Source organism: Ochotona princeps, chromosome X (genome assembly GCF_030435755.1).
Source record: "Ochotona princeps isolate mOchPri1 chromosome X, mOchPri1.hap1, whole genome shotgun sequence".
NCBI lineage: Eukaryota > Metazoa > Chordata > Mammalia > Lagomorpha > Ochotonidae > Ochotona > Ochotona princeps.
The window spans coordinates 77,320,830-77,334,645 of NC_080865.1; the positions used below are offsets into that span (position 1 = coordinate 77,320,830).

Sequence of the window (13,816 nt, forward strand, 5' to 3'; positions counted from 1 at the left end):
GTTGTTTTTTCCTACTAGTTCTTCTAGAAAACTAAGACCAAAGATTGAAAAAAAAGCTGTGTATAAACCAGAATTAGAAGTATATTAAATAATTCAAACATGGAATAGTTTTAAACTGTTTTAAAAAAGGCTTTTACCCAGATATTTATTAGAATGTTTTGATGTAAAAAAAAATTAAATCTAATGTGGTTACTAAATTGAAACTACATTTTCAATTTAATATCAGTTGGCTTTCTGAAAAAAAACCTCAAGGTTATCAACTGACTTAGCAAAAAAAATTTTGAATTTATCACAAACTTATTAAATTAATCCAGTTTTCTCCCAAAATACATTTGGGCCACTGAAAGTTCAAATTTGATGCTTTAATATAACTTTTTTAAACCCTAAGGCTTGACCTAAGGTAAACTATTTTTGATGTGACACTCTTATTCATTAATTTGAGATATCTGAAAATATTCCAAATAAATTAAACACTTAATAAGATTGGAAAATGCTATGTCAAGCCATAGAAAGCTGGGATGCCTTGATTGTAGGTAATTCCAGGAGTGCCTGAACTGTGACACCAACTTTCACCAGACCTCGTTCTTCCAAAATATGATGAGGCAAGCAGAGTCTTTCCTGGAACAATAATAATAAAAAAACATGTTTGAGCACTTGATTTTTTAGTACTATAGTAAAAATGAAGTCAAAAAAAAATTTAACCAGGCTATCTATAAAATTTCAAGTGAAAATACACAATTCTAAGATTTCTTTTGAAAATGTCACAATTGAAAATGTGCTTCAAATCTTCACTTCTAAGAAAAGTTAGTGTTGACTTTGTCATCTGATATTCAATAGTTATATCCCTTTCTCTATGTAGAAACTGTTCTTGAAACAGGTCACAGGTTGTCCCTTTTTGGTTTTCTCATTCATTACTCAATCACTGCTCTCAAAAAAAAATCATTTATTTGAAAGGCAGAGTTACAGAGAAGGAGAAACAGAGAGATTGCCTATGGGCTGGTTCATCACCCAAAGGGCCACAAGGACCAGGGCTGGGCCAGGGTGAAGTTAGGAACTTCATGTGTGTCTCCTCCCACGTGGGTGGCAGAGGTCCAAGCAGTTGAGCCATTATCCACTGCTTTTCCCAGACCAGGAACTGGAATGGAAGTGAAGCAGCCAGGATATGGACTTGAGTTAGCACCCATATGGGATGCCACAAGGCCAGTGCCACTGCTACCTTATATTTGTTCCTGAAGAATCCACTCAATAAAATTGCCCTGATGAAATTCATCACTGCTTTCTTAAATGCCAATGTCAAATTTTCTTCATTTCTATTTAACTGTTCTGTCATAGCATGCCATTAATTAATTACTACATTGCTCCAAACCTGGTCTTCTGGGACACCATTAGATGACTGCTTCAACAATCCTGGCAGCAACAGCACATTCACTTTCCTTAGAATTTACAGATTTCATCTAAGATCTTACTATTTCTAAGATTCTGTCTTCACCCTGATCTCTTTTTACATAATATACCCTCTTTGGTATCTATTCCTATAGTTTTAAATATCCCTTTTATACTGATGATTTCTCAGGTTTACCTTCGTCCTAAGGGCGGTTTATTAAGGTCCAACAGACGCTTCAAAAAGCAATGGGTCTGGGGCCCGGCGGCGTGGCCTAGCGGCTAAAGTCCTCTCCTTGAACACCCCGGGATCCCATATGGGCGCCGGTTCTAATCCCGGCAGCTCCACTTCCCATCCAGCTCCCTGCTTGTGGCCTGGGAAAGCAGTTGAGGACGGCCCAATGCATTGGGACACTGCACCCGCGTGGGAGACCCGGAAGAGGTTCCAGGTTCCCGGCATCGGATCGGCGTGCATCGGCCCGTTGCGGCTCACTTGGGGAGTGAATCATCAGATGGAAGATCTTCCTCTCTGTCTCTCCTCCTCTCTGTATATCTGGCTGTAATAAAATGAATAAATCTTTAAAAAAAAAAAAAAAAAAAAAAGCAATGGGTCTGGGGCAAGTGCCGTGATGTAGTAGGCCAAACTACAGCATCCCATACAGGCGCCGGCATCCCATATAGGCGCCAGTGTGTCCCAGAGGCTCCACTTCCCATCCAGTTCTCTTCTTATGGCCTGGGAAGGCAGTGAAGCATGGCCCAAAAGCTTGAGACCCTGCTTTCATGAGGGAGACCTTGAAGAAACTCCTGGCTCTTGGCTTTGGATCAGTCCAGCTAGAGCTGGTGAGGCCACTCAGTGAGTAAAACCAGTGGAGGAAAGATCTTTCTGTCTCTCCTTCTTTCTGTAACACTGCCTTTCAAATAAAAGTATATCTTTTTAAAAAAATTCCCCAAAGAATTTCACTTCCCAAAGTTTCGCAGCCCTGGTAGCTGCCAAGATACATGATATTAAAATGTAAAAGGAAAAAGCAAAGTGTCTAGAACAGAAATATTTCTTCACTAAATTTTGTTCTTCTATATTTTATATTTTACTCAAAAAGTACAGTATTTGGTGCCTGGCGTGGTAGCCTAGTGGCTGAAGTCCTCGCCTTGCATGCTCCAGGATGCCATATGGGCGCCAGTTTGTATCCCAGCTGCTCCATTTCCCATCCTGTTCCATTTCCCATCCATCCAAGCAGTCAAGGATGGCCCTGCACCCATGTGGAAAGCTCCTGGTTCCTAGCTTCAGATCAGCTCAGCTCAGGTCATTGCGGCCACTTGGGGAGTGAACCAGTGGATGGAAGATCTGTCTCTCTGTATCTCCTTCTCTCTGTAAATCTGACTTAAGAAAAAAAAAAGAAGAAGGAAGAAATTTAACCTTAAAAAAACAACACAGTATTCACTCTACATTGACATAAACCTAGGAATCACAAGTCTTCTCATTCTTCCTCATTTTGCACAATCAAGTCACTAATGGTGCTATCCAACAATTACCAAAAAACATATTCTCATTACCATCGTCCTTGCTATATTTGCAACCCTCCTGATATTTTGCTTATTTATTCAAATAATCATGAAGTTTACATTAGAAAGGAAGAATGATTTCAAATCAATGACTTTTGCCTCCACCTTGGAAACGAGAAAAAGAAGAGTTAGAGATGGGCATTTGATGCAGCAAACATGCTACTTGGGAGGCCTGCATCATGGCATCCAGGTTCAAGTCCTCAGTCTATTTCCAAATGCAGTTCCCTGCTAATGCACACCCTGGAATGCAGTAGAGTTCTGTCTACCAGATTAGGCATGGCCCAACCCCGGCTACCGCAGGCTTTTGGGGAGGATTGAAACACACACACTCTAATCTCTCTATACTTCTGCTGTGTGTTCACGTGCACCAAAAAAAAAAATTAATAAGTAAAAAAAAAGAGCAACTAAACCAATGGCAAACAGAAAAATGGAAATAATTAAAATTAGTAGAAAACAATACATAACAGAAAACAAAGGAAAATTTCAGGGATAAGACATCTCTCAACCACTGGTTCACTCCCCAAATGTCCAAACCAGTTGGGATTGTGGCAGGTGCAAGCAGAACCTTAGGTCACAGGAACCCAGTTCTTTGCGTCATGGTCCCTTGCTTCCCAGGGTGTGCCTCACTAGCAGGCTGGACTCAGAAGCGCAGCTGGGACTCCTACCCAGCTACTCTGAGAGATGTCTAACTGATTTCATCTCTGTTCCTTTCAAACACAAATATAAAAGAAAATGACAAGCGGAATCCAGCAACATAAGGACCACAATAACAACAGTAAAATCCATCAAGACCAAGTGGGGTTTATTTTAATTCAGGATTAACATCTAAAACTGATTCAGTATGATTTATTGTTAAATAAGTAAATATAAAGCAAACAAATCACCTCTACATATGTAGTAAAAAAAATTAGTGAAATCAAAATCCATTCCTGATAAGAAATTTCAGCAAACTAGTAATAGGAACTTCAGCCCAATTTAGGTCATCTATGAAAAATCCTAGGTTTATGAGTAAAGTTCCTCAAAAGAATCAATGCCAAGATAAGAATGTTTCCTTTTAAAAATTTTATTCAACAGTGCACTAAACAATGTGGAAAAAAACAATGAAAGAAATAGGAACCCTCACGGCAGCATGCAAGATAATCCCCCACTCGCTAGTGCTGGCATCCCGCATGCTGCTCCATTTCCAATCCAGCTCTCTGCTTCTGGCCAAGAAAAGCAGCAGAGAATGACCCAAGTCCTTAGGTCTTTGCAACAGTACTGGCTCAGCTGATCCAAAGGCAGAAATCACAAGTTTCTTTATGGGTCTTCCACATAGGTACAAGAAGCTCCTAGAACTTGGTTTTGGATTGGCTTAGCTATGGCTGTTGCAGCCATTTGGAGAGTAAACCAGCAGAGAGAAGACCTTTTCTCTTTCCTTCTCTCTCTGTAAAAAATTTGCTTTTCAAATAAAAGATTAAATCTTAAAAAAAAAAGAAAGAAAAGACATTCAGATAAGAAAGTGATCTTTCCTATTGAAAATTAAATGGGGTCCAGCACAGCAGCCTAACAGCTAATGCCCTTGCCTTACACACACCGGGATCCCATATGGATACCGGTTCTAATCCTGATGACCCTGCTACCCATCCAGCTCCCTGCTTGTGGCCTGGGAAAGCATCTGAGGACAGTCCAAAGCCTTGGGATCCTGTACCTGCATGAAAGACCCAGAGGAGGCCCTGGCTGCAAATGACAAGTCAAAAAAGAAAAGAAAGAAAAAGAAAAGGCAAGCCAAATAATAGGGGAAAGCATTTGCAGGTCTCATACCTCATAAGCAAATCGAAACTGGAATATAAAAAGAAATTAAAGTATTTCAATCAAAAGACAAACAAGAATCAAAAAAGGATGAAAGGCAAGACTGAAGGAAGGCGGGAAGGCAGGGTGGGAAGTCTCATTATGTTCTTAACACTGTATATGTGAAGTACCTAAAATTCCTTTATATAAATAAAAATTAATTTTAAAATATCTGGGAGGGTTTGGGGAGGGGTGGGGAGAATCCAAGTACCTATGAAACTGTGTCACATAATACAATGTAATTAATGAATTAAAAATAATAAATAAATTTAAAAAAATTTTAAAATATCAAACTTGGTCATAAAAAGTAAGCCAATTTTTAAAAATAGACAAAAGACCAGAATATATTCATCAAAAAAGAAGACATACAGGTAGGGAATAAGCAAAGATACACAACATCATTCGTTTTCCGGGAAATGCTAATTAAAACTGCTCTGGCAAGCCAGCACTTATTGATTCACATGTCTGAAATGTTAAAGTCTGATCACAGAGAATGTTGGCAAGGCTGTGGAGGAACAGGAACTCTCGTATGTAATGTTGACAGGAATGTAAAATGGCTCAAATCCCTTGGAAAGCAGTACTGTACTTTCCTTAAATGCAACCATGCACCCGCTACATGTCTCCCCTATTCTACACCTGGGTATTTCCCCAAAAAATAAAGAGTATGTCATCTATATAAATATTCATAGCAGTTTTATTGGTAATAACTCATAAAAGTGGAAATAAACCAGATGTTCTACAACAGGCCAGTGGGTTACAAACTGTGATACAGCCATACAATGATATAATAATAAAAACAGCTTATTTATAATACAACACTGAAGAGTCTTATAATGATTTTATAAAACTTTATAAAATGTTTTGTAAAGGACATTAGGACCTGGCTTCCGGTTTAGGCCCAGCTTAGCCCCTCTCTGGCTGTTTCGGAAGTGGGATGGCAGGTGAGAAAGCATCTCTCTGTGTGTGTGTAACTCTGTTTTTCAAATAAATAAATCTTGAGAAACCAAACCAAACTAAACTTTGCTGCATTGCTCATTATTTGCAAAAAAAAAAAAAAAAGAATTGAAGTTTTAAAACATCATATCAAGCATAGAGAAGAGGTAGCAAATAACATGTAGTTGTAGGTTACACCATTAACTCAGCTTTGATACATTAAGTTACATTTACTCATCTGAAGAAAGAGATTAAAGTAGAATTTGTAGGCTAAACTATAATGACATTGTTCAAAAGAACAACTTAATTTTAATCTGACAACAATGTCTTTTCACTAAACTATCAACCACATTTAGATTGTTTTTAAAATCAGCAATATTTTGATTATAAATTTTATTGTGTTGTTATAATGTTTTAACTAGTAAGTTATTACTGCAATTATTACATGAAACATAAACTGATTACTCCTATAATATTGTACGAAACTGTACAATATTGTACCTAATTTTTAAAAAAATTTTTAATTATGTAGATTTTTGAGAGTTAGATGATGCAGAGTAAGAGAGAACTTCCATCCACTGGCTCATTACTCAAATGCCTGAAAAACCTGGGGCCTATACCAGGCTGAAGCCAACAGCCAGAAACTCCATTCAGATCCCCAACATGGGTGATGCGAACACAAATAACTGGAATGTTGCTTTCTGCTTTCCGGAGCGTAGTAGCAGGAAGTTGGCTCTGAAGCAAAGGAGCTTGGACTCAAAATGGCACCCCATTATGAGTCATGGTGGTCTAATTCATTGTGCCACAAGGCCTGCTCCTCAAATTTCACATATGAAATCAAGTATAGAATATTTTTTTACACTGAGTGTAAAGCTGAGTCCATGAATTTACAAAGCTGCCAAATGATAGTAACAATGGCCACATAGGCAAGTTGAAATCTGCTCACATAGTTATGCAATGACAAGTAAACATTTCCATCTTTCTGGTTGTTTTTATAAAGGACTTTAGGACCTTAAAAGCGGTCACCAAGCTGCCATAGTTGAACACTGAGGCTTAGCACAACTAACAAGAGAAAGAGTTCATTTTCATGGTCAGAAAATGTTATTCATTGTTCTTCTGAAGAAGAGCTCTCATTTTCATGTAATAAGCTAATATTTAAGTGATCATCTTGTTAGATAAATAGCAATTACCTGTGAGACACCCAACTTTTTACAAGCATCAAGAAAATTTTCTACATTTCTTCGACATTTTGCCATACTCAGTTTGGGCTGTAAAGGGGAAAAAGATGCAATTTCAGCCATTTTTATACAAATAAACATATCATTTAAAGACCGTTTTAAGAAGTTGTATCTCCCTTTGGGAGAACTAACAAACTGTACGTTAAACTTACCACTGCAGGTGATGGTACGTGAATACTAGCTACCGAGCGTGGCCTTATATGATTGGCTAAATGGCAAAGAACAACCCCGTCCATCAGTGCAGCTCCAATGTCATCAGGCAAAATCACTTTTAACCTGGATTCAAGATTCTATGAAGAAATGGGTATAAATCACCGATAGTCCATCTAAACATATGCATTATATATGTACATTACTAATTATCATATAAATATAAAAACAATAAGGAGCGTTGAAAATGAAATCCACACAGATTATTATTTTTCCAATATAAATTCATTTCTACAGAGCAAATCTGAAGGGTCAATCTGACTTACATTGCGAAGTTGCCTTATTTGCTCTCGCTCTTCTCGTAAGTGTTCCATCTTTCTTCTCATTGTAAATCCTGGATCAGCTGCCCCATATTCCTGGCGAGGTGAGCGGCTAAAAGCTATAGAAATAGACATTTCCTAACTTGTTACAAAGATAATAGGAGGGAATAACCATTGATGAGGAAAGAGATATGATAAAAAGTATCAGAATAAAAATTATAGGAAACATTATTACTTACTAACACTTTCTAAATATTTTAAAATGTTTCAACTCTACTCTGCACAATTAATGCAACAAGGAAGACAAATGTAATGATTTCTACTACCTATACATGTTCTTAGTTAAATACACATTATGATATACTCATGACCCAGGTTAAAAATGATTACTGAACACAATGTCAGCCTTTATCTCTAAGGAAAAAGGAATTTATTCTCGAAGGTCAATACAGTTATTCAGGAATAAAAACTATAATTCAATACCTTGCCAAGTAACATGGATCCATTTTCTTTTGGGCTTGCCAAATGCGAAAAGATCCCTTTTTTTAAAAGCACAATATAATGGAGTGCTATAATTTCAAACAGTGTTTGGTCTGATGGCAGAGTGGTCATTCTAACAGCAGTCACAGTAGAGTAGAAATAAGACTGCAGTGTATCTAAGGCAAAAAGCTGAGGTTTCAGGAGCTTGAAGGTAAAGAGGAAGAAACAAATGGGGATGGGAATTGGGAAGACAAATAAGGTTAAGAGAAAATTACTTTTGGGCGAGGGGAAAGAATCTACGTGTACTTAAAACTACAGAATCAACCCCACTGAAGCTTGGGAACTCCAGTTTCAAATACAACAAACACATTTTATTTATGGATACTTACCTGATCTAGGTTTCAAGCCAAAGGGGCCATGTGGAAAATTGTCAGTTCTGTCAAATTCCTAAACACAGAAAGCAAATAACACCTATTTTCTTTCAAAATCATCAAGTTACTTATTCATATCTAATCCAATTTTGAAAACAAGTATCATTTTTTTCAAAACTTAGTGAAGTAACTTGCATTTCAATTCAAGCTTACATATTTTAAAAGGTCAACAAATATTTGCTATATGATTGACTGTACATACGTTTAAATTCTTTTCCCTCTTAGTGAAGAAAAATGGAAAAGAAAATCATTACCAATGTGTAAAAAAAAAAGTGTTTTCTTTGGAAAAAAAAAGGAATGAGGTTAAAGTATCAAAAGAAATGAAGTGCGCCTCAGAGACAAGATGAACAAATTTAGCAACATTCATCTGTATTCACTCTGGATTTGACATTGAACAGTGGACAAGCTGAGGCCAATATAAATATTCACACTAAGAGGGATGCAGAATTACAGATGATTAATTAGTATTATTTCTACTTTATTGCACACCGTTTTCAAACAGTGTTGTGCTGTGGAAAAAAAATCGGTTTATTAAACAAATCTGAACTTTTAATCACAGAGTTTAGACTATCTCCTCAGTGCAACCTTTAATTTCTCTGTGACTATCGTTCAAATGGAGCTGTGAAGATTAAATGGTAACTAAAGTAATTTGAAAATTGCCACATGACGAAACACTACCATCTTAGGAGCTTCTTACTAAATCAGTGCAACAACTTTGTGTAGCTAGGGTCTAGGCTCTGGGGTCACTTCTCATTTATTGAAGACAGTTCTAAGGGAAGCAACTCATCCTTTCAAGCTGTAAAATGATGAAGCTGCACTATAGTGTCTTTGGGTTCAAATGTAGGAATATCCACATTGTTAATAAACAGTACACTAATCAGGTTTACAAAAGCGTGTTCAAATGATTAGGATGAACTAAAATTCTTTAATTTGAACTGTTTTCCAGAAGAATGTGTAGCAATTTAACTGCCATACAAATGGCAGCATGTTTATAAAATAAATGCCCAAAGATTTTTAAAGAATTGTTTATTTATTTGAAAGCCAGAGAATCACAGATTGAGAGGAAGCAACTCAGAGTGGAATAATTCTTCCACTGGGCAGTTCACTTCCTCGGAAGGCCACAAAAGCTGGGGTTGGGCCAGGCTGAAGCCAGAAACAGGGAAGTCCATTTGGGTCTCCAATGTGTGCATCAGGGACCCAAGTACTTGAGCCATCATCTGTTGTTTTAGGCACATGAACAGGAAGCAGGATTGGAAGAAGAGGCGGGATTCCAACCCAGCATTCTGATACGGAATACTGGCAAGACAAGTAGTGGTTCATTCTGCTGCTGCTTCACAACACAGCACTGTGCTCGACTCCATTTAAAAGTTTTATAATGCAACCCATGCAAAACAATAGAGAAAGAATCCTGGCTGGAAAAAAATAACACCATCTACATGTAATAAAATACTATGCATGTTAACTAAGTTACACTGTAAATTGAATCATTCAAATACTTAGATAAAGTGGTGAATTCACCAAATAAACACATAATCACTTACTTATTAATACCAGTACATGTTAGGATACTAAGCAGCATAATCCAAAACAGGAAAGACATTGTTGAGAGTTTCTTTCAAAATTTACCTCTTGTTATAATACAGTATGTTTCATCAAATTGAATCAATCATTCAAACTCAAAATATAAACTGTAATTTTCATGCAGCCACCCTCCCCAAACCCTCAAATTAATTCAAAGATACCAGTATATTTGTAACCTCTTGTCGATAGGAACAACCCACTGCAGGGATGTTTCTCGTGGAAAAAGGAAGTTTCTCTTGCATTGCTTTCAGACCTAATTGGTTACAAGAAAAACCAAAGGCCATTTGCACAATGCTGAAGAGCTATTTTAAAATTTCAAATGTCAATGCTGTTCTTAAATTTCATAATTTATTTCCAAATGTGGATGAATTAGAAAGTACACATTTCACAAAGTAAATTCTGTTATACTGAAGTTTCCATAGAAAATCATAAACAAAGTACTACTATTATGAATACTTACACCAAACACGTAACTTTAGGAATCCTTTACAGATGAGAAGCTTTATACAAATTATTCTATCATAGATTTCAATGAGTGAATAAATTACATTGTAAAAAGAAAACAATGAGGTTAGAGAGGAAGGAAAAACCCTACATAAACACAGAAATTACACAAAACATGAAAGAGCACACATAAAACATATAAAAACAGATTTTGTACCTCAGATGATACTGGAGACTGTGGTGACATATAAGCATTATCACTGTCTTGCTAAAATGCAAAAATAAAGGATGAAATATGAAATTAAAATACAAATGATGATTCAAACACATAGAAGGAAACATGAAAATTGTTTTGATCCACTGGTAAAGATTCTGGAATATACCATCTGGCACCTTGCCAGTCTAAGTATGCTCTGTAAGTAGCAGTGTTACCTATCCTCTGGGAATTTGTTAGAAATACAGCAGCTGGGGCCCCAACCAACACATAATAGCACATGAAGCACTATGTACACAAAATAGCAATGATGTGTTACAATCTGAGACATACTAAGGAAAGCATAAAAAAATTCCAAGACCCCAAATAAGGAATCTAGAAAACTATGTGCATCTAATATAAGGTTAGATACAATTACAAAAAATTTAATTAACTAAAATATTAAGTTGGCAATTTTTACAAAAGCAGCTGTAACTAAATGGGTGGAGCTGTGTCCCAATAAAACTTCACCACAATCAAAGCCAGAGGGCCAGATGTGGCTCCTGGGCTATAGTCACTAACCTTGCTCTGGTTGGATGGTGAATGATGAGTTCACCGAGTTGTTCTCAGCTTTGGCTATACATTAAGTCCACACAAGAAACTAAAATTCTCATTATTTTAGCCATATCTTTTCATGCCCTAGGCCAATTATATTTGAGTATCTGAGGATGAAACCAGGCTTCAGTATTCTTATAAAACTCGTCACGTGGTTTAAGCCTCAGTAAAATTGAGAATCACAATATTAATTGTTTAGACAGTAGCACAAAGCACGCTTCAAAAACAAAAATCAGAAATGAGGTTTGAATACATTGATTCCTAGTTGATCTGTAGGATAGATCCAGCTGAGACTTTTCAAATGTGAGGCAATGGATACATGGCCTAAAGTATAAGGAAGAAGTCAGGGCAAGAGATATAAACCAGAAAGGCAGCAGAAAGTACCCAGATGTTGTTCACTGAAATCTTGAAAGTGCTGAAGCCACTCTACCCTGGGGAACAACAATATATAAGGGACAAAGAGATCTTGAGGAATTGGCGCAATGAATAGCAAGGGTTGGTGTACATTCTGAAACAGTACACATAATTTGTGGAAAGAGTTCCCCAGAGGAGTTCCTTAAACATGTCAAGTGACTACTATGTTGATTTAGGAAGATAAAAGATAAGAAATGGTACACAGGGGATGGATTACAGGTCTAACACAGATGAGGATAAAATTTAAAAATTGAACTATTAGAAAGTCTGTTCTAGAAAGCACATGGAAACCATGTGATTCAATTAGCAACTATAGGATGATGTCTGCAAATGGTTATTATTGGAGAAAATCCACACATTTAACTACCATCAAGGAAACCAAAAGATGGATTGCATTTAACTTTGAGCCAAATAAATATGAAAATAAAACATTTCAAATAATTAAGATTACCCTTTTCTCACCTCATCATTGTCATTGCCACTGGAACCTTTCCTCATAGATTTATACTGAAAAATATTAAAAAATATATATTTGCACATAAATCTCCATGTGAGCTTTATTCATATTTTAGTACTTTTAATAACTGTATGTAACCAGTTCAAATTGCTATAGTACTAATAACTAACACATACAATGTTTTCTATGGGCAAAGAATGGTACTAAGTACTATATACATATATAGATGTAAAGTAAGATTTCCTTCCTAAATCAATCCTATTTCACACTCACTCAGGTTTAAAATCTGTGGGTTATCTCATTTAGAGACTTTTTTCCCTTAATTCACTATATCCAATATGTCATTAAATTAAAATGTTTTGGCAATTTCTCTAAGACTTACCTTTTCTGAATTTTTAATTTACTGCCTTTGCCAGGCTCCTATTAACTAGCACTTGGTCTGTAATCTCACTATTCTAAGATGCCATGTAGTGATTAAAAAAAATTTAATGATTTCAAGATAAAACATTAAGTGGATACATGAACTATACAATAACAGCAACAACAATAAAAGCTAACACTCTACTGTTTATAACGTTGCAGGTCTAAAGTGCCTTACATGTATTAGTCCATCTAATCCCCATAACAACCCTATGGCATTAACTAACATCATGCATGTTTTACAAGAGAGACAACATGTTCAACAGAGACAATGCTAATATGTAAAGAAATATTTCTTAGACTCACGGTTACACAGTACAACAACATCCTAAGTTATTCTTTTGAAAAATGTTACTTATCTATCTTTACTTAAAAGGCAAGGAAGGGAGGTAGATAGAGAAAAAGAGTTGTAGGCATTTGAGACGTGAACTGTGGGGAATGGTTTAAAAACAACACAAAAAGAAAAGCGAATCCATTTCTGAACTTAATATTAATTTCAGAGGAGTTGAAATAACTTGTGCACAAATACACATACTTGAAACAAATCAGTTGGCTTCCCTATTCCAGCATAAAATTAATAATGATCATTGAAAAATTATAATTAGCCTTTAAACTAATTGGAATTAACCTTTAAACAAAACAATGACTGTATTTAGATATTCATTATCTATTAAGCCATTATAGAATTTTATCACACTAATAATGGGATACATTTGAAATTATATGGAATTTAAATAAATCAATTAATATTCAAGATTAAATTGTTAGTTAATCTAGTGATTTTTTAAGTTGTTGCTTAGAAATGAATCACCATATGCATGTGGAAGTACATGTTGTTAATCTTAAAATAAATTAAAGCTACTAGTATATATTAAATATTATCAACAATAAGTCAGTTTTTATACTTTGCTGTATACCTTACTAAGATAATATTAATGAGTTTCTATAAAAGATGTTTAGTAATGTATTTCCTGCAATATTTCCTTTATGAAATACAGTATTTTAGTTTGGCTATAAGGACACTACATTTTATATGCTGGACTAGTAACCTACTTAACGATGGCCTAGCAAGCTAAAGAAAATAATGTTTATTCTACTACCCCTGATATACTTAAACATACAACCTAACCCAATTTATCTTCTTGTTCTCATAATCTGTTCGCTAAGTTGAAATAGTTTGCATTTAATTTCAAGGTCTTCCTTAAGAAAATTACTAGCTTTGTCAACTACAAACAAATAACCGAAAACTGGATCCCATATGTTCAGGTGTTTGTATGCACATGTACATAACACAGACACACACAGTCAATAAACATACTACAAGAAAGCTTCATAAATACTTTATCATAGACCAGAAATGTGTTAGGATAAAA

The 13,816-nt window shown here is 35.8% G+C and overlaps 1 protein-coding gene and 1 non-coding gene across 5 annotated transcripts in view; both read right to left on the reverse strand.

Moving 5' to 3' along the window:
- Nucleotides 1–343: 343 nt before the first annotated feature.
- LRCH2 (leucine rich repeats and calponin homology domain containing 2) overlaps nt 344–13,816 on the reverse strand; it is a 102,458-nt gene continuing 88,985 nt past the window's right edge. For 2 of the 4 annotated variants that reach the window (XM_058658966.1, XM_004590208.2), the window contains 7 exons: nt 12,029–12,073; nt 10,562–10,612; nt 8,278–8,335; nt 7,415–7,527; nt 7,091–7,228; nt 6,891–6,968; nt 344–618 (listed from right to left, as the gene is read on the reverse strand). In XM_058658966.1, the coding sequence (XP_058514949.1) occupies nt 499–618; nt 6,891–6,968; nt 7,091–7,228; nt 7,415–7,527; nt 8,278–8,335; nt 10,562–10,612; nt 12,029–12,073 (603 nt within the window). In that variant the 3' untranslated portion in view covers nt 344–498. The remainder of the gene's footprint in view (nt 619–6,890; nt 6,969–7,090; nt 7,229–7,414; nt 7,528–8,277; nt 8,336–10,561; nt 10,613–12,028; nt 12,074–13,816) is intronic. The other 2 variants (XM_004590209.4, XM_058658967.1) reach the window with 1 other exon arrangement.
- On the reverse strand, nt 10,068–10,197 carry LOC118760549 (small nucleolar RNA SNORA35). Its single transcript, XR_004996852.2, has one exon. It is a non-coding gene; the product is annotated as a small nucleolar RNA SNORA35 (small nucleolar RNA).